Source organism: Ursus americanus, chromosome 14 (assembly GCF_024610735.1).
Source record: "Ursus americanus isolate L20-20 chromosome 14, mUrsAme1.1.p, whole genome shotgun sequence".
Lineage (NCBI taxonomy): Eukaryota > Metazoa > Chordata > Mammalia > Carnivora > Ursidae > Ursus > Ursus americanus.
The window spans coordinates 55,234,693-55,262,251 of NC_142140.1; the positions used below are offsets into that span (position 1 = coordinate 55,234,693).

Below are 27,559 nucleotides of genomic sequence, written 5' to 3' on the forward strand. Positions count from 1 at the left end.
TCTCTTATCCTCTCCTGGAATCAATGAAGCTCTCAAAGTCTCCCCCTACCTCCTTTTTCATGGTGGAGAGCATTTGGAAATCCTTACCATAACACGCTTCACGATCTGATTTAATGAAGCTAGCCAGCCAGTTGAAGAAACGATTTGAGAAACAGCTGCAGTAGTAACTTCCAATTTTATTTCTGCAGTATGATTCCTTTTTGCACTTTGCCAGCCCAGTCTTACACTCATCAATATCTGCAAATCAAGAGAAAACATCATTTTTCATTCTCATCAAACTAGACCATCTTCCCTTGCACAGGGAGTCTTGAGTACCCACCATCATTCATAAGCATCTGTTCTTGGATAAGATGACTCAATATCATAGTGATAGTTCTCCTCCAGTTAATTTATAAACCCAATACAATCCTAGTGAAAAACATCTAGCCAGACTTTAAGGAGTAAAACGGTGGATACAATCATGTAAGAATAGCCAGAAAAACTCTGCAGTGTGGACTCATCTTATTAGACACTGAAACGCACTTCAAAGCCTCAATAAAATGAGTGCTGGCATATGAATTGAGGCTAGTGAAATAGACTAAAAGTCCAGAATTAGACCCAAGTACATATGGAGCCTTAGAGTATGATGATGGTGGTATGTCAAACCACTGAAGTTAGGACAAATGGTTCTTTCAGTATTTGGATCACATGGTTTGTTTAATCAATTTAAAACACATAGCAAGTAGCAAGGAAAGAGATAGGGCAAGTTCATATACCCTTAGGAAATGGTACAAGTGAGGCAAAAGGCTCCCACCATCTAAGTCCTGGCATGTGCAATATTCATGTGTTCTACACCTATCTGCCACATCTCTCTGGTGGACCAGAGTTGAGGTTCAAGCAAAGGAACCCACAGACAGAAGTTGCCCTGAGCCAATGACTCACACTTATTCTCTCTGTTGGACGAGTACATTTAACCAATAGTTGCAATTTGCCTATTAGTCTATGGGTTATATCAGGCTATGGGTCTGTGTTTTGGGTAGAGGGTTATATGGGCCAGAATGGTTATCACCAATGAGTGACTGAATTAAGACCTCATAAATATGAACTGCTTGTGTATATTTTGTTTATATTGTGTGTCTTGGGCATTAAATGCCTCTCATTTATTTGTCATGAGCATTTAGCACCTAGGTGCCTTGTGTATATTAATTGCTTCATGAATATTACTGTTGGTCTCTCCATTCCATTCTATGTTTAACACACACATGCTCTACCCACCAATGACTTACCTATTTTAACACATCTTATACATTTCATATATCCCATTGGATTTTCTTTCTTCTGCAGCAGAACCAAATAGTCTCAAGCAGTATAACAAATGCACATTACACTTCTGCACAATTCCCTTCTCTAGAATGGGGTTCGCCTTTATCCTGGTTCAGGATGGATTTTTTTAATAAGATAAAATGAGACCCAGATCTCACACAATTCTTAAGAATAAACTCTACAGTAATGAATCGTTGAACACTACATCAAAAACCAATGATGTACTATATGTTGGCTAATTGAACATAATAAAAAAAAGAATAAACTCTACATAGATCAGAGATCTAAATATAAAAATGGAGCCATACAAGTACTTGAATTAAACAGAGGTGAATTCTTTGAACTCAGTGTAGGGAAAAACATTTTATTTTTATTTTTTAGAGAGCACAGGAAGGGTAGGGGCCAATGGAGAGGGAGAGAGAGAATCCCAAGCTGGCTCCATGCCCCAGCATAGAGCCCAGGGTGGGGCTCGATCTCATGACCCCAAGATCACAACCTGAGCCAAAATCAAAAGTCAGGCTGATGAGCCACCCAAGCGCTCCAAGGAAAACATTTCAATGATGACTTAAGCACCTTGATAAATTTGCCCACATAAAATTTTTTTTTAATTAGTTGCATGGCTAAAAAAAAAATACAAGCAAAGTCTAAAGACAACTAACAAACAGAGAGAAAATATTCTCAATGTATACTACTAACAAGGGACCAAAATCTCTAACATATAAAAAAATTTAAAATGGGGAGAAAAAGAAACAAATGCTCAAAAAGAAAATCGGGAAAAGACATGAACAGACAATTCAGAAAGAAGATATAAAAATGATTCTCTAATATAAAATGTTCAAAATTGTTCATAATTAAGGATGTCTGGCTGGCGGGGCGCCTGGGTAGCGCAGTCGTTAAAGCGTCTGCCTTCGGCTCAGGGCGTGATCCGGGCATACCGGGATCGAGTCCCACATCGGGCTCCTCCGCTATGAGCCTGCTTCTTCCTCTCCCACTCCCCCTGCTGTGTTCCCTCTCTCGCTGGCTGTCTCTCTGTCACATAAATAAATAAAATCTTTAAAAAAAAAAAAAAGGATGTCTGGCTGGCTTAGTCAGGGGAACACGCAACTCTTGATCTCAGGGTCCTGAGTTCAAGCCCCATGTTGGGTGTACAGATTACTTAAAAAAATTGTTCATAATTAGATAAGATCATGAAAAATCTACTGATAAACCATTTCTCACCTAGTAGACTGACAATGTGTTCTGACAACGTATTCTGTAGGCAAGACTGTGGGGAAGACTGGTGCTTTCATGCATTGCTGGTGGGAATGTCAATTGGTACAACATTTCTGGAATTAAATTTGGGAGAGCTAATCAAGCTACATATGGATTTACCTTTTAACAAAGGCACCTCACCTCCAGGAGTCTACTCTAAAGACACATCTCCCACAAATACTGGAAAGAGCCTAAGTATTCAAGTAAAATGTCCCTCTGCAGAAGAAGGTTGAATAACTATGGTTCATCCACACAGCTATATAAAAGAGTGGGGAAGATCTCTACGTGGTTTGGAATAATTTATAGGAAATACTGTTCCGTGAAAAAAGCAAAGTGCAAAAGGGTATCTCTGGTGTCCTATCAAAGATGTCTAAGTCACAGAAAACAAGAAAAGACTAAGGGTCCATCACAGATTGTCAACTCAGGAGCATGGCAACTAAACGGGACCCTGAAATGGTTCTTGAAGGAGAAAAAAAAAAAAAGGGAGGGGGACATTGGGGAAAAAAACTCATGAAACTGTTTAAAAAAAGTGTGTTGCTTGTTTAACATCTTTATACCAATATTAATTCCCTAGTTTTCATCATTGTAGTATGGCCATGCTGTTGGTGAACCTTAGGGGAATTGGGTGAAGGGGTAACAGAGAATTCCCCAAGCTCTTTTAAAAAGTTTTAAAAATAGATACATCCAATGTTGTATGATTCCACTTATAGGAGGTCTCTAGAGGAGTCAAATTAACAGAGAGAGAGAGAGAGAGAGAGAGAGTAGATGGTGGAAGCCAGGGGCCGGGGGAGGGAGAATGGGGAGTTAATGTTTAGTGGGGACAGAGTTTCAGTTTTTTAAGATAGAAAAAGTCCTGGAGATAGGTGGCGGGGATGGTTGCACAACAGTGTGAGTGTGCTGGATGCCACTGGGCTGCACACAAAAAATGGTTAAACGTCAATTTTACGTTATCTATATTTTGCCATGATAAAATAAAATAAATCCTCAGTAGTTCACCATGGTCCTCTTTGCCTTCCGAATCTACACAACTCCACCAATCAGATATTCAGGAGTGGTTTTTCTCTTTGGCAGTCAAATGGACCTTTAGAATTTGTGGAAATGGACAAGGATTTTGGCTGGAGCAGAAAGGAGTAGTGAAAAGGGACACCGGAATCTGAGTTGGAATACTCAGATCATGGAAGATACTGAGTGTCAAGATCTGGGTTGGGGCCAGATCATGGAAGATACTGAGTGTCAAGATCTGGGTTGGGGCCAGATCATGGAAGATACTGAGTGTCAAGATCTGGGTTGGGGCCAGATCATGGAAGATACTGAGTGTCAAGATCTGGGTTGGGGCCAGATCATGGAAGATACTGAGTGTCAAGATCTGGGTTGGGGCCAGATCATGGAAGATACTGAGTGTCAAGATCTGGGTTGGGGCCAGATCATGGAAGATACTGAGTGTCAAGATCTGGGTTGGGGCCAGATCATGGAAGATACTGAGTGTCAAGATCTGGGTTGGGGCCAGATCATGGAAGATACTGAGTGTCAAGATCTGGGTTGGGGCCAGATCATGGAAGATACTGAGTGTCAAGATCTGGGTTGGGGCCAGATCATGGAAGATACTGAGTGTCAAGATCTGGGTTGGGGCCAGATCATGGAAGATACTGAGTGTCAAGATCTGGGTTGGGGCCAGATCATGGAAGATACTGAGTGTCAAGATCTGGGTTGGGGCCAGATCATGGAAGATACTGAGTGTCAAGATCTGGGTTGGGGCCAGATCATGGAAGATACTGAGTGTCAAGATCTGGGTTGGGGCCAGATCATGGAAGATACTGAGTGTCAAGATCTGGGTTGGGGCCAGATCATGGAAGATACTGAGTGTCAAGATAGTAAGTTATTCATTTGTTCTCTTGGACAACACATTGTTATTGGGCCTCTGTTATGTGACACGTTCTCTGTCCTCAGCTTACAGTAATGAACCAAATAGACATGGTCCCCACTCTTGTGGGATTCTGAGACAGACCAACAAAAACTGATGCTTGAAACTTCAAGGGTCCTGGGAACTCTACCTTGCTCTAAAGAAAGACATCAAACCAGCTTCAGAAAGAACGAGGGGGACACAAGGGACAGGGACTTCTCAAAGGGCACTGAGACAGCTCGGACATGTTCTATCTTGAAGTACAACCACGTCTTTGCCTCACTAGTGCCCCACACATGCCCCCACCCCATTCCAGGTTTCAGGATGTCCTGGAGGAGTCCCTACCTTCACATTTCTCATGGGGCTCGATATACCTGCTCCCAGACGGAGACTGAAATCCATCTTTACACGCACAGTGGGTGCTGTTGGAGCAGCTGGCATTTTCAGGGCACATGGGACAGAAAGCTGCAGAGAACACAAGATCCTTTCATTAATTTACTCATTCATTCAAGAAATTTTTTTTTATTTTTCATAATAATATTTTTATTATATTATGTTATTCACCATACAGTACATCCCTGGTTTCCGATGTAAAGTTCGATGATTCATTAGCTGCGTATAACACCCAGTGCACCATGCAATACGTGCCCTCCTTACTACCCATCACCAGTCTGTCCCATTCCCCCACCCCCCTCCCCTCTGAGGTCCTCAAGTTTGTTTCTCAGAGTCCATAGTCTCTCATGCTTCATTCCCCCACGATGTCCCAGATGCTGTAGTCAGAAGAATATCCTTTTGGGAATAGCTCTGTTCCCCTCCACCATGCACCCCTCCCCCTGCTGAACACAGATGCTTGCGTGCCTGCCCCACCCACATCCAGCCTGTGCCACCAACTCCGCTTCCGCTTAACAGTAGAACTTCCAACTGTCAGCACCTGTGTGTCTTTCCCTGAGGGTTTTCTCTGGCCACCAGAGTCCTCTGAGCTCACCACATGGTGGGCTAGCTAGCCATGGAGCAATTCACTCAATCAATGACTGACATGAGTCAGCGTGTTAAAAAAAAAAAAAGGCTTTTTTATCATCAGAAAAAAAAAAGAAAACAAGTATTGGCAAGACGTGGAGGAACTGTAACCCTATGCACTGCTGGTAGGCATGTAAAATGATTGTGGAAAACAGTTTGGCAAGTCTTAACAATTTTTTTATTAGAAATACCGTATACCACTTTTAGGTGTATAGCCCAAAGAATTGAAAGCAGGATTTTGAAGAGATAGTTGCACACCCATGTTCCTAATAGCATTATTCATAGTAGCCAAAAGGTGGAAACACCCCAAGTGTCCACTGACAGATGAATAAACACAATGTGGTCCACCCATACAATGGAATATTAGCTTTAAGAAAGAAGGAAATTTCAACACCTGCTTCCATAGTGTCTGAAGACATTACGATATGTAAATAAAGCAGTCACAAAAGGACAACTACTGTTTGATGCCACTGGAGGAGGCCACTGGAGGAGTCAAATTCCTAAAGACAGAAAGTGCTTGGAAGATCCTGGGGCTGGTGGGAGGGGAAATGGGGAATTGCTGTTTCATGGGGGAATGTCAGTCTGGCAAGAGGAAAAAAACATTCTGGAGGCGGATGGTGGTGATGTTTACACAATAATGGGAAGGTACTTGATGCCCCTGAGCTGTGCATTTAGAAATGATGACAATGGTGAATTTTATGTTATGTATATTTTACCACAAGTTTAAGAAGGTAAACGAGAAGATAACAGCTTCCTTGCCCTTGGAGGGGAATCAGGCCGGGATGCTGGGGGGCATGCTCCTTACTACGTCCTCCCCACCTCCCTGCTTGTAATCTGATTGACAATGGATCCTTATGGCTCCTCACCTTCCTGGGTAATTTCCCACTCCCAGCTGGTACTTCCCAGGATCACCTCCAGGATAAAGGACTTGCTCTCAGGTTCTTTTCTCAGGGTGTGCTTCAGGTGGGGGAACCCGACCCAAGACATGGGGTAAAAATCAAAGTATCTCCTGCCATGACTTAGACACAGGCTCTGGGAAAGACACAGGTCCACCGTCCACCAGCTGTACCACCTTGAGCCAGCGACTTCCCTAGAGGGCTGTTGGTCAAATGAGGATACTGTCCAGACCTTCTTTGGAGAAATGTTGGGACCGAAAAGGATGTGTGTAGACTTAGCATGGAGCCTGGTGCAAAGCAAGAGCTGCCTAAGTGCCAGTGATGATGGAGAAGGGGTTAGCGGTTCTTGGAAGCTGCAAGGAAAAGGCAGAAGGAGGCAGAGATTTCTCTTGTCTCCCTTGAAAAGGGCCCCTTCCCTCCCCTCAAGGCAGATTGCTGATCCTAATTGCCTTTCCCTGGCATTTGGTAATGAGTAAACTCACCTCCAGAATTCTTGGCGTCTGATCCCGACAGAACCAGCAGGACACTGAGACCTGGCACAGAGAGAGGGGGACAGTTCAGCTTGGCTGAAGCCCACAGGGGTTAGGGACTTCGTCTCCCACTGCCCGGGCATGTGTGTGCTAACTTCACTGCAGGCCCTTCCAGGCAGGCTACAAACACGAGTTACAGAGGGTATTATATACTACTGAACACGCCAGGTTCATCTGGTTGCAGCCGTAGGAGGGTCTGCACCCAATTTCAATGTGGGGGGGGGGGGGCAGGGTGTTCCCCACACCAAGAATCAGTGCTCTGACACCAGCTGGGTGTCCTACCTTTCAACTCAATTCCAACACCACCTACCCAGAGACTATCAGATCCCACAGTTTAAGGGCTCGCTCCCACAAGCCTGCCCCCCTTCTTAAAAGCCATGGAAAGCCTAGGTTATCACCACCTCCTTGAGTTGCATTAATTAGCTAGAGCAACTCAGGACGCCAGAGAAACATTTCAAGTACTAGATTGCTGGTTTATTAGGGGAAGGCATCACTTGGGAACACCTGAGGGAGGTGAGGTATGGGGCAAGGTACAGGGGTAGCGCGCAGAACCTCCATGCCCTCTCTGGGTGGCCACTCTCCCCAGACCTCCAGCTTCACCAGCCCCAGCAGCCCAGACTCTCCCGGCTTCAGGAGGCCACCTCACACAGCCAGGGTTGATTAGATCTTTGACCCTTGGCCAAGGATTTGTTCTCCAGCAGCTCTCCCTTCTCTTGAAATCAGGGGGTGGGGCTGAAAGGGCCAACCTTCGAATCACATGATTGGCTCCTCCCCAGCCCCGCCCCTAGTGTTCCCCCCACCCCGCCCCCGCCGTGAGTTTCCCAAATCACCTCATTACCATAACAGAAGACACCTTTATCACTCTGCCCTCGGGAAATGGGGAAATGCCAAAGATTTTAAGGGCTCGGTACCCCCTGGGTGGCTCAGTTGGGTAAGCGCCTGCCTTTGGCTCAGGTCTTGGTTCCCAGGGGTCGTGGGTTGGGGTCCTGGGATGGGGTCCTGGGATCCAGCCCTGTACTGGGCTCCCTGCTCAGTGGGGAGTCTGCTTCTCCCTCTGCCCTTCACCCTGCTCATGCTCTCTCTCTCTAATAAATAAAATCTTTCTTAAAAAGGGGGGGCGCTTGGGTGGCTCAGTTGTTGGGCGTCTGCCTTCGGCTCAGGGTGTGATTCCGGGGTGCTGGGATCAAGACCCGCATCGAGCTCCCTGCTTTGCTGGGAGCCTGCTTCTTCCTCTCCCACTCCCCCTGTTTGTGTTCCCTCTCTCGCTGGCTGTCTCTCTCTCTGTGTCAAATAAATAAATAAAATCTTTAAAAAAAATAAAGAAGAAAAGCTCTGTGCCTGAACTGGGGACAAAGCCCAAATATGCATTTCTTATTATAAATCACAATATCACAAGCTGTGTGTCCCGATTTCTGAAAAACCAGTGGCTCAGGAAGCTTTTTCTCCAAATCTAGTACCAAGAGGCCAAGTGCCAGCCTCCTTTCCATATGCAGTGGTCCATCTGGACCTATCCAGACCTCTACCCCACACTGTCTGATGGAGACATAGTGCAAGCCACATAGGTCCTTTTAAAATTTCTAGTAGCCACATTTTTTAAAGGCAAAGAAAAACAGGTGAAATTAATTTCATCATATTTAACCCAACAGAGCCAAGAGGTGATCATTTCAACCTGCATTCATATGACAAATTATTCATATAGTATTTTACGATCCTTTCTCTGTGTAAAATAGTCTTTGAAACGAATTTTGCATTTTGCATGTGCTGGTAATCTCCACTTGGGCTGGCCTCATTTTAAGCGCTCAGGAGCCACACATGACCAGCGGCTGTGGTCCTGCACAGCACAGGTCTGACCCCTAATAACTTGTGTTTCTCTGGAGTAAGAGGGGATCTGAATAGCACAGACCATAAGAATCCCCGGAGTCCAGGACTATGGCAGATTTGGAATGCATGAGTATGTTTGGGGCATGGTCCATTTTGAGAATGATCTAAAAATATCTCCCACATTTTTAAATGAAGCTTTATATTAAAGTTGGGGATGAAATCAGAAATGCAGAAAACTTTCCCACATATTTCCTAGCATCACTTCCTCAAGGTACATAGGTGGCAAATAACCAGGCACTTGAAAAATGGATTTTCCTGCATCCCTTTCATTGCAACCAGGTTGTGCTGGGATCCTTTGCTAAAATCTGGAGGCATCTACAGGCACTTACGTGGCTTAGTCGGTTGAGCATTGGGCTCTTGGTTTCCGCTCAGATCATAATCCCCTGGCTGTGAGATGGAGCCCCATAAGGCCTCAGCACGGAGTAGGCTTCAGATTCTCTCTCCCTCTCCCGCCCCCTCTACCCCTACCCGCTCCCCATTACTCACACGTGCAAGCACTCTCTCTCTCTCCCTCAAATAAATAAAATGTTTTATTTTTTGTTTATTTATAAGTTTTTAGATTTATTCATTTGACAGAAAGAGAGAGAGAGAGCAAGCACAAGGAGGGGGAGTGGCAGGCAGAGGGAGAGGGAGAAACAGGCTCTCTGCTCTGTGGGGTCAATCCCAGGACCCTGGGATCATGACTTGAGCCCAAGGCAGTGGCAGGCAGAGGGAGAAGCGGGCTTCCTGCTGAGCAAGGAGCCGGATGTGGCACTTAATCCCAGGACCCTTGAGATCATGAGCTGAGCCGAAGGCAGACACTTAACCGACTGAGCCACACAGGTGTCCCAAATAAAATCTTTTTTAGAAAAATCTGGAGGCATCCACTTTCACAGCTAACACTAGCCCCCAGATGGTTTAAGTATGACAAGTAAAATCGAGGTAATTGGGATTTGTATCACACAGAAGAGGGAGGAGTAAGAAATCTGCCTATGGCCCATTTGGATTATCACAGACCAGGACAAGTCCCCGGGACAAGGTCAACACCTGCTCTTCCTATGCCCTCTGTAGTATTTACTGTGCTCTGTATCATGGGAACTGACAAAAACATCACCTTTAGAAGGATTCATGATATTGGGCTGAATCCTATGACATGGCCATTTCTGTAAGTCAAATGATGCTCAAACATCCGTACTTTCCCTGTGAATGCCTTCTCCACAAAAAGAAGTATTTGATTCCTATGGGGCGAGGGTCAGCAAACTAGGGCCCTCAGGCCAAATCCAGACCAATGTTTGTTTTTATATGGCCTGTGAGCCAAGAATGGTTTTCACAGTTCTTACATGGCTAAAAACAGTCAAGATTTCATGGCACATGAAAATGATACGAAGCTCAAATTCCTATGTCTATAAATCAAGTTTTTTTGGAACACAGAGATGCCCGTCCGTCTGAGGAACGCCTGGGGCTGCTCTTACGTGGCCGTGCAGAGCTGGTGAGTTCAGAGAGAGACCAAATGCCTACAGAACTGAGAACAGTCCTTATCTGGCCCTTTATAGAAAAAGTTTGCCCGTCCCTGACATAGAGCATTGGACGTCACATGCTTGCTCATACGATCTCCTTAACAAACCTACCTTAAACTGTATTTGAGTCCTCCTGTGATATTTTTGTATTACCTTGAAGACCCAAAATTCCAGAGCAGAAGAGTGGGTAGATCCAGGTCATTGGCTGGATAAGCTACAGTACTCCAGACGCGGACCCTCTGGGTGGTGGTTGATCAGTGTAGCAGACCCTTGAAGTGTCCCCTCTTGCCTTCCCCAGAGGGGGTTCCTGTGCATGCAAATAACTGTCTCCCTGTAAGAGGGCATTTTCTGCAGCCTGTGGGGGGCAAGCCTAAAATATTTGGGAGTTATGCTGGAGTGGCTCTCTAGCAGCAAGGGATGAGGACCGCCGGTAAATAGCCCAGCCTCCTTGCCCTGCTAAGGCATGTAAGGTGTTCCCTCCTGGAGATGCCCCAACAGGATTGAGTACCACTTACCCACAGGGTAACTCCTTGTTAACACACACCCATCTGCTCTTGTCTCTTCCCAGTCTGGCATCCTCCACTCCCTCCCTTGTGCCTCCTGGGATCCCTTCCCAAATAAACTACTTACATCCAAGTCTTTGTCTCAGGTCTGCTTGGGGAGAGCAGCTAAGAGACTCAGCGTGAGAGTTTCTAAATAGGACTGGTGCACACAGTCATTTCTGTACAAAGTGCCAAACCGGGGGGAGCAACCCAACCTAGGATGCTGGCGTCATGGGCAGAAGAGAGAATTCTTTGTTGGACTCACCTGAGAGCAGGGGCAGGCACCTGCTTCCCATTGCACTGAGATACCAGGAGCGACAAGAAGCGCTCTCAAGCAGGATGTGGCAAGGATGTCTGGAATGAATAAGCCCCATGAAAGTCAATTTCGGATGGTCACAGACTTCGGAGGGCAGGTGGCCGATGCTTCTCAAAACCCTTTAATTTCTGCCCATCTTTTGACCCGACAAGTCCACTTCTGGGAAATGATCTCAAGGGAAGGATGATCAAAGGAAAGCGGATCATAGGAAACACGATTACAACCCATCAAACGTGGAACATATATCCTGCTGGAACTGAAACCCCCAGTCTGGTGCAACCAGCAAGATTCAGACTGTAAGGAATTCCACAGGACATACTATCCAATTTCTTCACCCTTCTCAAAAAATTTAAGAGATGAGAAACATAGGGGAGATCTAGATTTTAGAAGACTTAGAAATACATCAACCAACTGCCATGTCTTACTGGATAGCAAATCAAACAGAATTTTTTAAACATGTTTGAAGCCTGGCAATGTGACAGCATTAAAGAATGGTGTTCATTCTCATGAATATGATACTTCAACCTCCGTTTCCTTATCTGTCAACTCAGACAGTTGCTCCAGAGGAAACTGTAGGAATGATAAAGTAGTTATACACAGAGTCCTGATATTTTGGAGAGATATACTAAAATTTTGCAGGCAAAATCATATGATATGTAGAATTTATGTCAAAATAATTGAAGTGAGGGAATGGTTTGGGGAGCAAGAGGGAATACATTTGATCCAAGTTTGGGCAGGTATTGATCATTGATTACTAAAACCGGGTAAAGTGTCTATGGGATTTCTGAGGCCATTGTCACTATATTCGTGTATGATTGAGAAGTTCCACAATAAAAAAGGGGGGGTTATCTTAAAGATATATTGTTCATTAAGTGGATGGATAGATCCCAAGGGGCAGAAGCATGTACGCCAGCATTTGTGAAAGATGGGTAGATGATAAGGAAGACGTTAGCACACTATACACAATTAGAAACACGCATACATACATTTATAATATATTTACACAACAGGGAAACTAGGCACAAATGTAAGCTATTCTCTATACAGTTATGTATGTGTGTACTTACACCTGCACAAGGTCATACATGCCTAAGCACAACATATAAATGCATATGCATGTATATACAAATTATGATTTTGCATTTGCATAAAATTTTCCTGGAAGCCACCTAAGGAACTCGTAACACCTGTTGGTTGCCTTTGAAAACTGAGCCACTGGGAAGCAGGAGCAAGGAGACTTTTTCACATTTCACCTTTTGGTGTCATTTGAATTTTGAAGCAAGTGAAGATATTTTATATTCAAGTCCTTTCTTGGAGAAAAAAATGGAAGTGCTGCACGTCACAAAAATGAGACTTTCAAAGAAGACTCTAAGCTGTTAGTGTTTGCTCTGTGAATATCATTTTGAAATGTAAAAAGCACTGTCCTCAGGTAATGCCATGAGCACTGTCCTCAGGATAAAACCTCCAGTGCACGTTAGCAAAGACTACCTGCCCTGCAAATCTGTTAAACCATCAGATGTGGGGCCAGTGAAGACAAAGGCACCAATGAGGAAGATATAGCTACAGAATTTGAAGAAAACAGTTTCATAAAATGTAAGTGGGAGCATTTAAAGATAAAATGCTTTCTTACATAAGATGTAAGAGAGGCAGCCTTTAAAGATGTGTAATGCAAATAATTAGATATTATCAATAAAAATCATGTAGGAGGCTCCGACATGACATGGAAGGTGATTGTCATCTAGCATGGGGATAAAAGCAGGTAAAAGAGCAAAATATGTGATCTCACGTGTAAAGGAGTTTCTATAAATGTTAACGGAATGGCATTGTGAGTGATTTAAATTTCCTTTTACTTAACTAGCTCTACATTTTATACATTACTTTAGCAATAAGAAAATAATAACAATAGTGAAGTATTTTCACAGAAGATGAAACTAAATGGCTGAAAAATGGATTCTCTTGGCAGGTCCTTCCCTTCTCCCTGCCCCTACTTTCATACGTAGGTTCTGCTTTGATCTCTGAGTTTGGAATCTTTAGGGGTCTGCCTGTGGGGCAATTCTCTCAACACGTCACCCACGGCTAGCTGTTGGCCATAGGCCGTTAGATGAGAACATAACTCAGTGCCCAGGAAAACCCGAGTTTGGATTACAGATCGGCAGGTACTACTAGTCCAATCACTCCGAGGTGGTGACTTTGTCTCTGGGCCTGTTTTCTCATCTGCAAAATGGCTCTAAGAAAGAGCATATACTTCCTAATAATGTTGTGTCGATGCGGTGAAGATGACCTTTCATAGCATGTGGCACCTCCCTGGCATGTGACAGGGCTGGATAAAGTTAACTGTTATGGGGACAGAATATGATGATGGTGGTGGTGGTGGACGTGATGGTGATGGTGAAGGTGGAAGTGACAGCAATGATGGTGATGACAGTAATGGTGAAAATAGTATAAATGGTAGTGGGAGTGGAGGGAGTGGTTTTGGTGATGACAGTGATAGTGGTGATGATGGTGGATGTGATAATATCATAATCTTGATGATGGTAGTGCTTATGGTGATGATGATGATGGTGGTTATGATGATGGTGGTGGTGATGTGATAGTGGTAATGGTGGTAGTGATGGTAATTATGATGGTAGTGATGGCAGTGGTGGTGATGGTGGTGGAGGTGATGGTGGTGGTGGTTATACTGATGATGGAAATGGTGGGGATGGTGGTGATGGTGGTGGTGGTGGTGATGATGGTGGTGGTGGTGGTGGTGGTTATACTGATGATAGAGATGGTGGGGATGGTGGTGGTGGTGATGATGGTTATAGTGATGGTGGTGATGGTGGTGGTGGCGATGATGATGGTGGTGGTGGAGGTGATGGTGATGGCAGTGATAGCGATGGTGGCAGTGGGGATGGTGGTGATGGTGATAGTGGTCATGATGGTGGTAGTGATGGTGGAGATGGTGGTTACAGTGATAACAGTGATGATGATGACAACTGTGGCCATGGAGGTCTCCCATGCCTTTCCTGACTCTAGTTATAGCATGACTTTGTGTGTTAAGGACTGACCGATCCATTATCAAGTGGTGTTGAGAATTAACAGGGTTCTGTGAAGCTCCCCCCAAAACAAAGCAGTGGCCTGAAAAGGCCCATCCCAGAAAAATCTTAGTCCCAATGGCCTGAACAGGCTAGTCACACGTTATGTATTGGCTTCTAGCATGTAAATCAAATTTTGCACAGATACTTCTCTTAACCTTCTATTCTCACTTCCAAAAAACATTCATGGATTTTCTGTGGTGGGCCAAGTCCCTTACTAAGTGCTTTGACACTATTGTTTCATTGAAAGCTCACAACTGCCTTATAATGTAGATCGAAAAGTATCTTCCCACTTTTCAGAGGATGAAATTGAGACTCAAAGAGATTCTATCACTTGCTCCAGGTGACGCTGCTAGCAAAAGGCAAAGCTAAGACTGGAAAAGTCAGGCTGAGTCCAAAGCCTGCGTATAACCCTTGCACCATGATCCTAAGCCCCACTGCCTCACGGGTGCAAAACATGTCAAGAATAAGCAAGGCCATTTTGGGGAAGCAAGGAAGACTGTGGAGAACTGAAAACCCTGGGCTCCATCTAGAGATATTCAATTCCACTTTTTCCCCAAATGCAGAACCACTGAGCCACCAGCTTGCAGTCTCTGCAATGGACAATACCACCTAATTGCAAGTCAAAATCTGTACGTGGGCATCTTCGAGAACTTATGCTTGATCACTTCCTGGATGCACTCCCTTCTTTCAACATCCGTTTCCCTGTTTTGATTCTTGGTTCTCTTCCCTTCCGAAAACCTATTACAGAATATACTGCAAAGAGATTGTGTCCAGGGCTCAGTAGGTAGCATATGTGACCCTTGATCTCAGGGTAGTGAGTTAAAGCCCCATGTTGGGTATAGACATTACTTGAAAAATTAAAAAAAGAAAAAGAAATTGTGTCTAGGTGAGGATGATTTTTTTCAGAGGCCTGTTTGGAAACTGGTTTAACTAAAGTGAGTATTTTTTTTCTCTTTTTTTTTTTTAATAATTATTATGTTATGTTAGTCACCATACAGTACATCCTTAGTTTTTGATGTAGTGTTCCATGATACATTATTTGCGTGTAACACCCAGTGCTCCATGTTTTTTATGAAAGAGGTGATGATGTTTTTCAGAACTGCCGAGACCTCTAGCAATGCTGATTTGGTCTTTTAGCTTTGTAAAGTGAGGTATGATGGGCATGTAAAAAGCTGTATATATTCAATGTGTACCACTCTATGAGTTTGGACATAAGTACACACCATGAAACCATCACCACCATCAAGGCCATAAAGATATTTATCACCTCCCAAAGTTTCCTCCTGCCCCTCTGTGGTTAGTTGTGTATGTGTGCAGTAAGAATATCTAACATAAGATCTATCCTCTCAGCAAATTTGAAGTATACAATTACAGTAGGATTAGCTATGGGCTTCGTGTTGTATCGTACATCTCCAGAACTTACTTATCTTGCGTAACCAAAGCTTCATACCCTTTGACCATCACTTCCCATTTCCCCTAACCCCTGGCAGCCCCCATTCTACCCTCTGCTTCTATGAATTTGAGCACTGTAGTCCCACATATAAGCGAGATCATACAGTATTTGTCTTTCTGTGTCTGGCTTTCATTACATATCTAGCAATGCTGCCTTGGCCAGATTTTTGAGGGTGACCCACTGTAAGAAATACATTTTACATCCGAGAGAGAGAGAGAGAGAGAACTCAACCAAGTTTCACAAATCTGTATGCTGCATTTGATATTTTATGACTGTAGTCCCTTTAATTTATTTTCAAATACTAGTTATTACCCATCAAGTTGGTTTCATGACCCTGCTCCCCCACCAGCGGGTCACAGCAGCTGGAAAAACCCTGACCTGGACAGTAGGTCACTTTGGCCAAAATATACAATCCTTTGACAGTGAACTGTGCTGATGTGTTTATCATGAGGGTGAGGCGTGTGGTGTATGACAAAGCTTGTCAATTCACCGTGCAACCTTGGTAAACCTATTCTCTTTCTAGGTCTTGTTTTCTTCATTTTTAATAGCAAATTGGTTCTATGCTACATTTGCTTCAGACTCTGTTTCTTGAAACTTTATTACAGACACACCTCAGAGATATTGCAGGGTTGGTTCCAGACTCCCTCAATATAGCGAATCACATAAATATTTTGGTTTCCTAGTGCATATAAAAAATATGTTTACATTATACTGTAATGTACTAGGTATGCAATAGCCTTATGTCTAAAGAAAATGTACATCCTTTAATGAAAAGTTGCTTCATTACTGAAAAATGCTAACCATCATCTGAGATTTCAGAGTCATATCACTGATCACAAATCACCAAATATAATAATAATGAAAAGTTTGAAATATCACAAGAATAACCAAAATGTGACACAGAGACATGAAGTGAGCAAATGTTGTCAGACAAATAGTGCCAGTAGACTTGCTTGATGTAAACCTTCAATTTGTTAAAAAAAAAAAAAAAAGGAAGAGAGAAAGAAATGCAGTATCTGTGAAGTACAGTAAAACAAGGTATGCCTGTACTTTAATTCACCTTAAGCTCCTTAATACACAATTCACCATCTCTGTCAAGAATACCAAAGCATTTCAGTGTGTTCTGCACCACATAATACCCACATTGCCCAAGCAGAAGCTGTAAATGATGCCCATAGAGCAGCTTTCAAAAACAAAGCCACAGGACATAAAAGGAGGTCCCCTTGAACATTGTTACAGTATCAGACATTTTTCTAGACCCAGCATCACACATGAAACATTTTCTATTTTCTCTTGAAAGACACTAATCCGTTCTTACCCACAAGATGAAAAGTTCTTGCTTCGTGCCCAGTTCAGTAGCTTCTCAAAGCTAACAAAGAAGGAAGTACATCACTTCTTATCTTGAGCTCCACTTTCTCAAGGAGTCTTGTGAGTGCATGAGAAGACTTAGGGTGTTGATTGGGCAGTTTGCAAAATGCAGGGTCCCTTAGTTCTCTTTTCATTTGGGCTACTTAGTGCATTACATTAGGGTGGATCACATTAAAGTGCCTCAAAGAGTGAATTTGGAAATGCCGACGGTGTTCAGTGCAGAAAATCCCTTAACGGAGAGTGCCGCCAACTTCTTTCTACATCAAGAAAATGGATCCGGGGCGCCTGGGTGGCGCAGTCATTGGGCGTCTGTCTGCCTTCGGCTCAGGGCGTGATCCTGGCCTTCTGGGATCGAGCCCCACATCAGGCTCTTCCGCTGGGAGCCTGCTTCTTCCTCTCCCACTCCCCCTGCTTGTGTTCCCTCTCTCGCTGGCTGTCTCTGTCAAATAAATAAATAAAAATAAAATCTTAAAAAAAAAAAAAAGAAAGAAAATGGATCCAACATTGGGCAGGCTCCTTTAGTTGGTGAACTTCTTAGAAAGAAAGTTGAAGGCCAGACTGTGAGAGAGCGTATCCCACTGTGCTAGTGTTTCTATGTATCACCCAGTTCCCTATAAAGGTATCACTTCTCAGTTTACCGTCTTGAGAAAACAACATATCCACATTCTTGGACTTTGAGATAGGGTCACCCAACATAATTACACTCATCTACTTGGCTGTTGAAATTCTTCATTTGTTCCATTAGCCTGGTGTCCCGAAATTTTCTTCTTGCTCATATTAGAAGAATCTCTGAAAGAGCCAGCACAAATACGGCTCCTCCCCCCAAAACCCTAGTTTATCAAGTCCAAATACACCCCTAGTGATTTAATCCTTATCTCGGTTTTGTTGCATTTATGAGGCATAGCTTTATTATCCCTAACATAAATATTTTCCTTTTTTGGTGTCCCATTTATTTTATAAATTAATTAGAGCCAGTGCAATAAAATATTCAAATAATCACTTAGATATGGTGTGCAGGCAGTTAGCCCCTCCATGTAAGACTCAAAATATTTGCTCACGTGATACTCAAAATGTTGCTTCTGAATGACAAATGAAAGAGGGTGTAGGCCTATCACTGTCAGCTGAGCTGAAGTGAAAAGTGTCTGAATGTTAAACTGAAATCCTGAATCCAAGAGACGTCCCTGAAATTTTGAGCATTTCATGTGCCCACAAGTATTCTGCAAGTGACAGAATATTTGCACAAACAGATGCAAGAATTCCCCCATCTTGGTGTGTAGTCTTCCCATGCTGACTCTAGACTTGACTGTGTGGCTGGCTTTGGCCACTGGAACGACAGCTAACAGGATGGAAACAGAGATTTGAAAAGTGCTTGCATATTGGGGCTTGCCCTCTTTTCCTGAACTTGAGCCCCCAAGGTCATCATGTGAATGAGCCCAAGCTAGTCTACTGGAGGATGAGAGGCCATGTGGAAGAGAGCCAAGGCTCACCAATCAACAATCCACCACTCTGGTTGCCAACCTTCCAGATGAGGAGTGAGACTATGCTAGATCATCCAGCAACCAGCTGACCCACCAACTGTCCACAAATGCATGAAAGAGCTCACCAGAGACCATCCAGGCTGGACTAGACCAGAAGCAATGTCTAACCAACCCACAAAATCATGAACAAAATAATATAGTTGTTATCTTAAGCAAATGAAATTCGGGAGTGGTTTGTTACACAGCTAAGGCTAACTGATACACACCACAAAGTGGACTGAAAGCCGATCTTTACACACATGTTGTCAGGCATGGTACCATGTGACTTCCCCTTCTAACCACAATTGATGGGACCATGGTTTGGTCATTTGGCACCAACAATCTATGAGGTGGCCCAAGCAGAGAAATCTACCTTAGAGTACTTCTCCATATTGGATGCTGACTGGCCAATCCATTCAGCTTGTTTCTCTCTTGGAGAGTCTGAATGCAAAGCCCCAGAGAGGTGCACAAATAGACAGTAGAGTGGTCCTTGAGACAGTGAACAAGCTGAGAAATAACAAAAGCAGGTGCCATCAGAAGGAAGAATCCATTGATGATCTTCTTCTTTAATCCCTACTTGTTTATCTCACCTCTCCTTGATGGAGCAGTAGACTGTCACCATAAGAGAATCCCAGTCAGTTAGGGTTAGGGTTAGGGTTCCACAATCCAAGGAAGCAAATGCCCAATCTAAGGAGCAGTTCAATAGCGTATGGCTGCTTCTCAAACTTTAACAAGCTCATAGCAATTCATTTTGGGTGACTGTGAAAGAATCTGTTTTCCATCCTTCTCCATCCTGCTGTGTGCACTGGGAGGTTGTCCTGTATGGACTGCATTATCAGGCTTCTCTTGTGCTCTGCCTTCCAACCTTTTTTGACCAATAGTAGCTGTGGAAGGAAGGAATAAAGCTGGAGGAGAGAGAGATGGGGATATTCATTTTCTAAGCTCCTCCTTCCCTGCAGGCACTGCACATTTGGGCAGTGATTAGATTCTTCTGTCATAGGCTAAGGCATTTTCCAGGTTCCTATACCTGTTCCATTCCCTTGCCCCTTTAAGACTAGGACTGATAAGAGTTACCCCCTGTTGCTACTCCCTCCCTCTCCTCTCCCCAACCTTTCTTGGTTTCCATTAGCTCTGCTGTGATATTGTTATTTATAATAAGAACTATATATTTGGCATTCATCCTGCTTGTGGCACAGAGCTCCTAAAACCCTTGGAATTTCCTGAGCAGTGAGAGCAATGGGAGCATCTTTTGTTATAGTATTTGGTCTCTTGTGACATTGAAGGACAGTATCATAAGACACTGAAATGGGTAACCAGCCCCTTTTCACCACAACTGGTGAACTATTAACTATGTTAATGAGGTAACTTTTGGAAAGCTCCTAAGGATGGGGGCTGGTTGCCAGGAGGAACCAAACAAAAACGGAGAGTTGGAACTTTCAGTTCTACCCCCTGACTTCCTGGGAGGGAAAAGGGGTTGAGATGGCATTCAGTCACCAATGGGCAATGATTTGATCAAACATGCCTGTGTAAAAACCCAAAAGGATGGGGTACAGGGAGCACCTAAGTTGGTGAACATGTGGAGATTTGGGGAGGGTGGTGCACCCGCAGAGGGCAGGGATGCCCCACGCCCCTTCCCCACACTTTGCCCTGTGAATCTCTTCCATCAGGCTGCTCCTGAGTTCTATCCTTTCATAACGAACCAGTAATCTAGTAAGTGCAATGCTTCTCTGAGTTCTATGAGCCACTCTAGCAAATTAATCAAACTCCAAGGGGGAAATTGTGACCACCTGGGCTTTTCTGGCTTCAGAGGTGGGGTGGGGGCAGTCTTGTGGAACTGAGCCATTTCACCTATGGAATCTGACATGGTGCCACTCCAGGTAGATAGTATTACAACAGAATTGAATTGTAGAGCACCCAGCTGGCATTGGAGTCTCACTTGGTGGCGAGGAAAAAACCTCACTCACACACTAGAATTGGGTTCAGACCCCCTTTACTTCCACACACCTGTATAAATAGTCTCTTTGTTAAACCCTCTTCATTTAATTCCTTTGGCTGAGCCAAGCTGCTTCTCACCAAGCTGCCACCCAAACACACCCTGGCACTTACACTGGCTCTACCCATTCTAACCAGAAACCAAGCCTTTCTTCTTAACTGTCATGCAAGAGGAAACCACATTTCAAGAGAAGAAGGAAACATCACCCTTTACCGACGTGTGCACTTGAAACAAACACAAACATCACTTCCTCTTTTGCCTGTCATTTAACCACTGGTATTTTTTTTTTATTTTAAATATTTTATTTATTTACTGGAGAGAGAGAACATGAAGGGGGGAGGGGCAGAGGGAGAAGAAGAGAATCTCTAGCAGACCACCCTGAGTGCAAAGCGCAATGCAGGGCTCGATCTCGAAACCCTGAGATCACAACCTGAGCAGAAACCAAGAGTCCAACGCTCAAGTGACTGAACCACCCAGGTGCCCCTATTTTTTTATTTTTTTATTTTATTTTATTTTTTTTAATGATTTTTTATTATATTATGTTAGTCACCATACAGTACATCCCCGGTTTCCGATGTAAGGCTCGATGATTCATTAGTTGTGTATAACACCCAGTGCACCATGCAATACGTGCCCTCCTTACTACCCATCACCGGTCTATCCCATTCCCCCACCCCCCTCCCCTCTGTAGCCCTCAGTTTGTTTCTCATAGTCCATAGTCTCTCATGTTTCATTCCCCCTTCTGATTACCCCCCCTTTCTTTATCCCTTTCTTCCCCTACCGATCATCCTAGTTCTTATGTTCCATAGATGAGAGAAATTATGATAGTTGTCTTTCTCTGCTTGACTTATTTCACTTAGCATTATCTCCTCCAGTGCCGTCCATGTTGTAGCAAATGTTGAGAACTCGTTCTTTCTGATAGCTGAGTAATATTCCATTGTATATATGGACCACAACTTCTTAATCCAGTCATCTGTTGAAGGGCATCTTGGCTCCTTCCACGATTTGGCTATTGTGGACAACGCTGCTATGAACATTGGGGTGCATATGGCCATTCTCTTCACTACGTCTGTATCTTTGGGGTAAACACCCAGTAGAGCAATGGCTGGATCATAGGGTAGCTCAATTTTTAACTTTTTAAGGGACCTCCATACTGTTTTCCAGAGTGGCTGTACCAACTTGCATTCCCACCAACAATGTAGGAGGGATCCCCTTTCTCCACATCCTCTCCAACAATTGTTGTCTCTTGCCTTGTCTATTTTTGCCATTCTAACAAAAACAGACACATAGACCAATGGAACAGAATAGAGAGCCCAGAAATGGACCCTCGGCTCTTTGGGCAACTAATATTTGATAAAGCAGGAAAAAACATCCGGTGGGAAAAAGACAGTCTCTTCAATAAATGGTGCTGGGAAAATTGGACAGCTACATGCAAAAGAATGAAACTTGACCACTATCTCACACCATACACAAAAATAAACTCCAAATGGATGAAAGACCTCGATGTGAGACAGGAATCCATCAAAATCCTAGAGGAAAACATAGGCAGCAACCTCTACAACATCGGCCAAAGCAACCTTTTTTATTTTTTTATTTTTATTACATTTTTTTTTACAGCAGGCTCCATGCCCAACATGGAACTCAAACTCACAACCCTGAGATTAAGAGTCACATGCTCTACCAACTGAGCCAGCCAGGGGCCCCTTTTTGCTTGTCATTTAAAAACAGTTATTTCTCTAGAACGCCTGGGTGGCTCAGTTGGTAGAGCATCTGACTCTTGATATTGGCTCAGGTCATGATCTCAGGGTCCTGAGATGAGCCCCGCCTCCCACTCCACGCTGAGCACAGTCTCCTTGAGATTCTCTCTCTTCCTCTGCCTCTGCCCTCCCCACCACCACCCCCCAGCTTGAGTGTTCTCCCTCTCTCTCTGCCTCTAAAAAAACCCAAAACACAGTTGTTTCTCAGCAAACTTCCTACACTTTGAAATGGTGGTATTCCACAGAAGCACCGGCTGGAAATGGAAAATACGGTGAAGGTGTTCCACCCTCCAGAAACAGGACGCAAGAACCAAGCAGAGTCCAGTGTTTATTGCCTATCAGAATGGCAGCTTAGACTTAATACTAAAACAATACTAGTCAGCACCTTCTTCCCTGGAAACCAACTGAACCTTGCCCTTGGAATATACAGTTGATCCTTGAACAACATGGGTTTGAACTGTGTGGTCTACTTACACAGAGATTTTTATACATAAATAAATACTGTCCAGTACTGTAAATTTATTTTCCTTATGATTTTCTTAACTTTTCCTTTCCTCTAGCTTACTTTACTGTAGGAATGCAGTCTATAATGTATATAATATACAAAATACGTGGTGATTATTTTATCAGTAAAGCTTCAAGTCAACAATAGGCTGTTAATAGTTAAGTTTTGAGGAGTCCAAAGATACGCACGGACTGTCAACTGTGCAGGGCATCAGTGCCCCCAACCCCCGTGTTGTTCAAGGGTCAACTGTACTGTCACTTTTGTTTCAAACAAATCTCTCATGCAAAGTGTTCTTGCCACCCGGGATGGTATAACATGGCCCCACGAGGTGTGTGAGCAGGACGCGGGACAGAGGGAGAGAGATAATCTCAAGGAGATTCCCCACTGAGGATGGAGTCTGACGCGGGGCTCCATCCCATGACCCTGAGATCATGACCTAAGCCGAAATCAAGAGCCAGACGCTCAACCGACTGAACCACCCAGGTGCCCGATCATTCTGACTGTTCTAAAAGCCTTTGAACTGTACACTTTTAAAACGGCTGAAATGATTAATTTTATGTTATGTCACTTTAATCTTAATAAAATATAAAGAAATAAAGAAATTACTGGTCCCATTCAAGTTTAAACAGGGAACTTGGTTGATCTGTTTGGATTTCAGCAAAATCATATTTCTTACCCAGTGGATTTTGTTGGACATTATTTTCCATAAAATCCAGACAACTTTGGCCTTTTGTTTTATCTTTATGGTGATCAAGTAGTGATTGCGATGTGTGGGAAGAATAGGATGTGTTGTAATTCATGCAAAAATATATAAATATTAATCCCCACATTTCATAACTGAAGCTTTCTAAATTTTCTTTTTATTTTGTGTAGAAATAAAATCACAGGATAAGATGAGGAGGTTTCAGAATTACATGTAATGCTCTTGAGAAAATTTCAGCATGGACAAGGAGTAAGAAACTGTAATTGGTAAGAGTTGGTGTACTAGCGTATGGAACGGTGGTCTTCATTCAACAAACAGACAACCTGTGGTGACCTGCAGGAAAGGAGCTAAGAGAGCAAATACTCTGACCTCACTCTCCTCCCTTTTTCCGATATCCTGTTGGTGTTCCCCATTGGCTAAAACCAACAGGAAGCCAGAGGCCAAGGAAGATTATCGTTATTCTCCGAAGATGTCAGCATTCCAGGCAGACAACTGGGTGCATTTGGAGGCATCAACAGAAAGCACCCAGAAAACAGAAAAACAAAAAGTTTTTTAAAAAATCTAAAAAGTTTGATGCACTGAAAAGATGTTCACACTGTGACAAATGCAAAACTAAAGATTTCAAAGATTTCACTTTCTTGTTTATTGAGTCGCCCCCTGCCATCAGAATGCAAGTCTCATGAAAGGAAAGACAATGTATGTCTTGCTTACATTGCTCCAGTTTCAAGAGAGTAGAGACTTAGTAAATATTCGTAAGATGAATAAATGAATTTGTGCAAATTCCTTAACATCTCCAAAACTACTGAGTTTTCCTATCTACATGTTGCTCAGTGTTTGGGCTGGAAGCGAGGTAGAATTTAGATGCTTTTGGCAAACTATCAGGATGTACCCTTACAACATCTCCAAAACACCTCCCTGCATGAGTTGATATTCATGGAGGTTTTGAGAAGAATCCGTGGAAGAAAAAAAGACAGAAGACAAAAAGGTAGACAGTGTCTGTGTGTCCAGCAAGCAGACCTATGTGGCTACTTGGAGATCCCTTAAGTGAAGGGATAGAATGAGAGGTGGTGCCATGTTTATGAGTCAGAAGTGACTCTCTGCCCAAGTACAGCAGCTCTGGGGACCAGGACACAATGGCAGTGCCACGCTGGGGACAGAACCTATTTCCTACAACACAGGTCAGGAGGAGTCTCAGCATTCTGTGGACGGGACCTGGCCATGCGTGAGGATCACTGTGCTGGGTGGAACAGATGCTTGGAGAAAGCCTCTGAGGAACTTGGACGAGGAGATCGAAGTAAAGATGGGAGAAACACATCCGAAGCAGAGACCAGAGGCCATTTCAGCAGCACCCACAGGCTCCCAAGGAGGGATTTCCTGAGAAGTAGGGAAGAGGAAGAAGCACAATCTGAGACCCCGTGGTCAAAAACCTAGATCTGTAAATCGAGCCAGCCCATATTTGTAGCACAGGAAGATGCAGCTTGAGGGCTTCAAATCACACAGAGTGGATGATTTTATCAAAGTGAGGAATTACTCATGAAGTGAGGTCACAGAAATGAGACATTACAAAGGTTAATACTGATTATAAAGTGATGTAACATTCAGGGAGAAAAGTGGCAAGTTCTCTCACTCGTTGTACGTTATAGGATTTCAAAGAGAAGGCATCCCCCTCCCAGGATAAGCTCTTAGAAATGTCTCCTTCTGGGGTAATGAAGCATGAGAGACTATGGACTCTGAGAAACAAACTGAGGGCTTCAGAGGGGAGGGGGGTGGGGGAATGGGATAGGCTGGTGATGGGTAGTAAGGAGGGCACATATTGCATGGTGCACTGGGTGTTATACGCAACTAATGAATCATCAAACTTTACATCAAAAACCAGGGATGTACTGTATGGTGACTAACATAATATAATAAAAAATATTATTATAAAAAAAAGAAATATCTTCTTCTGAAGCTTTTCATATTTTTTAAAGAAGAAAGCACTTGATTAAAGGTATATTTAGAAATATAAACACCATTACATTCTAGGCTCAAGAAAGCCAAATGATAATGGTAAGCAATCCCTAAGATCGTTAAGTAAGAGGAAGGTTTTATCGGAATGTCTAAGGAGCATCATTTGAAAGAAACATTTTAAAAATGCAGTTCATGAGAGACTATGGACTCTGGGAAACAAACTGAGGGCTTCAGAGGGGAGGGGGGTGGGGGAATGGGATAGACTGGTGATGGGTATTAAGGAGGGCACACATTACATGGTGCACTGGGTGTTATATGCAAGTAATGAATCATGGAACTTTACATCAAAAACAGGGATGTACTGTATGGTGACTAACATAATAAAAAATATTATAAAAAATAAATAAAAATGCAATTCAAACTCTCATTACAATGAGCTGAGAGCAAGTATCTACGTGATTAACACAACTTTCTTTTTCATAGCTGGTGGTCATGGGGGTGGGGCAGAGTAGTCAATATTGTTGATGTCCGTCGTTAAGCTCCTTTTTGGGCCAGCTGTCCCTTCTCCAGATTGGCCTCACACAGGTGAGCTGCCACACACCTTCCCACCACCACGAGGGCAACACACAGCCAGAAACTGACTGACACAGGGGTATGAAAGGCTGGTCACCTGCCTCAAAGGGGGACTGACGCTGAGGTGCAATCCAGACATCAGAGATCACCAAGGGATCTGGCTGAACCCACGTCCTTCTCCTACCACATCCTCCTTCCCTCACTTTCTCTTTTCTCAGAGCATTCTCTCAATAAATCATGGGCACCAAAATCCCTGTCTCAGGCTCTGCCTTTAGGGAACCTGCCCTAAGTCACCCATTGTCATTTTAGAAATAGTAGTGTTTGTAATGGAATTATCACGGACTTGTTCTTGGAAATGGGAAAGGAGCCTGTTTCGGTCGCAGGGCAAGTGCAGGACGTGATTTGGAAAACCAGGAGAACTTGTCCTCCAGGGGGCAGAATATCATCAGAACACTGTTGCATTACTGAGCAGCAGACTGACACAGCACTTTCTTAATGCATTCATTCCACAAACATCACAGATTCCATCTGTGAGCCCAGTCTTCTGCTGGTCATAGGCATACAGAGACAAATGAGATAAAACACACAAACATTTGATGATAATCCAACATGCTGAGTATTACAAATAAAAGGTTGATAGCTTTAGGCACAATGGAATGGAAGGTTAAGGCAGGGCGGTGACCAGAGGACTCAGAACTGATGATGGAACTCTTCTCTTCAGCTCTTCAGTACACCTTAAGTAAACTTCAAATTACTGTTTCTAATGGTTTACTTTCTTTTCTTTTCTTTTTCTTTTTCTTTTTTTTCTTTTTTTTTTTTTTTTTTTTTTTTTGCCAGTTTGGGAAAGTTTTGACAGCTTTGGTACAGTTATGTGTTTCTTCAACCAGACATTAAGCAAGACATACAAGCTACTTCCCACTCACAGCCTATAACTGGTCTCCAAAGCATTTAAATGGTAGAGTGGTTGAAATTTAGCTCAAAGATGTTCCTTACAGTGTTGTTTATACTGAAAAGTTGGAGATGACACAACTCAGATTAAATACATTATGACACACGTATACCACAGACCACCACGCAGCCGTCAAAACGAAACAAGAGTTTTAAAAGGTTTAAAGAGTTGAAAAGATGTTCACAATGTGACAAGTGCAAAAAACATGATCAATTTCAGAATAGCATAGGTATGCCTGTTTTAGGTCATCCCCAGGTGGGCATGACATATCTGGCATTGTCACAGTCTGGTTTTCCCTTTACGTGTAGACAGGTGTGACTAACAGAGTATTATTAATAATTAAGTGTTTTCAGGAAAAGGGCGCCAAGAATGTTGTGCCGTTTCCTGAAAACCTAGCTGTAAATCTTCCCCCAAACAGTCATGTTCAGAGCTGGCACAAGGACAAGGAGAAGGAAGCACCCACCTCAGGCACAATATAAAAGGAGGCAATCCCTTGAGTAATCAAGATAAATACTGTATCAATGCAACATTTCAAAACATCAAAAATCAATGCAAGAAAACGCATGATAAACCAAACATC

The 27,559-nt window shown here is 43.4% G+C and overlaps 1 protein-coding gene across 1 annotated transcript in view; it reads right to left on the reverse strand.

Annotated features, from left to right (window-relative positions):
* Positions 1-17,017, reverse strand: part of LOC123777649 (putative adhesion G protein-coupled receptor E4P) — a 43,021-nt gene extending 26,004 nt beyond the window's left edge. Inside the window, exons 1-5 of the mRNA XM_045774420.2 lie at positions 16,983-17,017; positions 11,081-11,169; positions 6,849-6,899; positions 4,799-4,918; positions 88-237 (exon numbers count right to left, since the gene is read on the reverse strand). Coding sequence (XP_045630376.2) covers positions 88-237; positions 4,799-4,918; positions 6,849-6,899; positions 11,081-11,111 — 352 coding nt within the window. The 5' untranslated portion in view covers positions 11,112-11,169; positions 16,983-17,017. The remainder of the gene's footprint in view (positions 1-87; positions 238-4,798; positions 4,919-6,848; positions 6,900-11,080; positions 11,170-16,982) is intronic.
* Between the last annotated feature and the right edge of the window lie 10,542 nt (positions 17,018-27,559).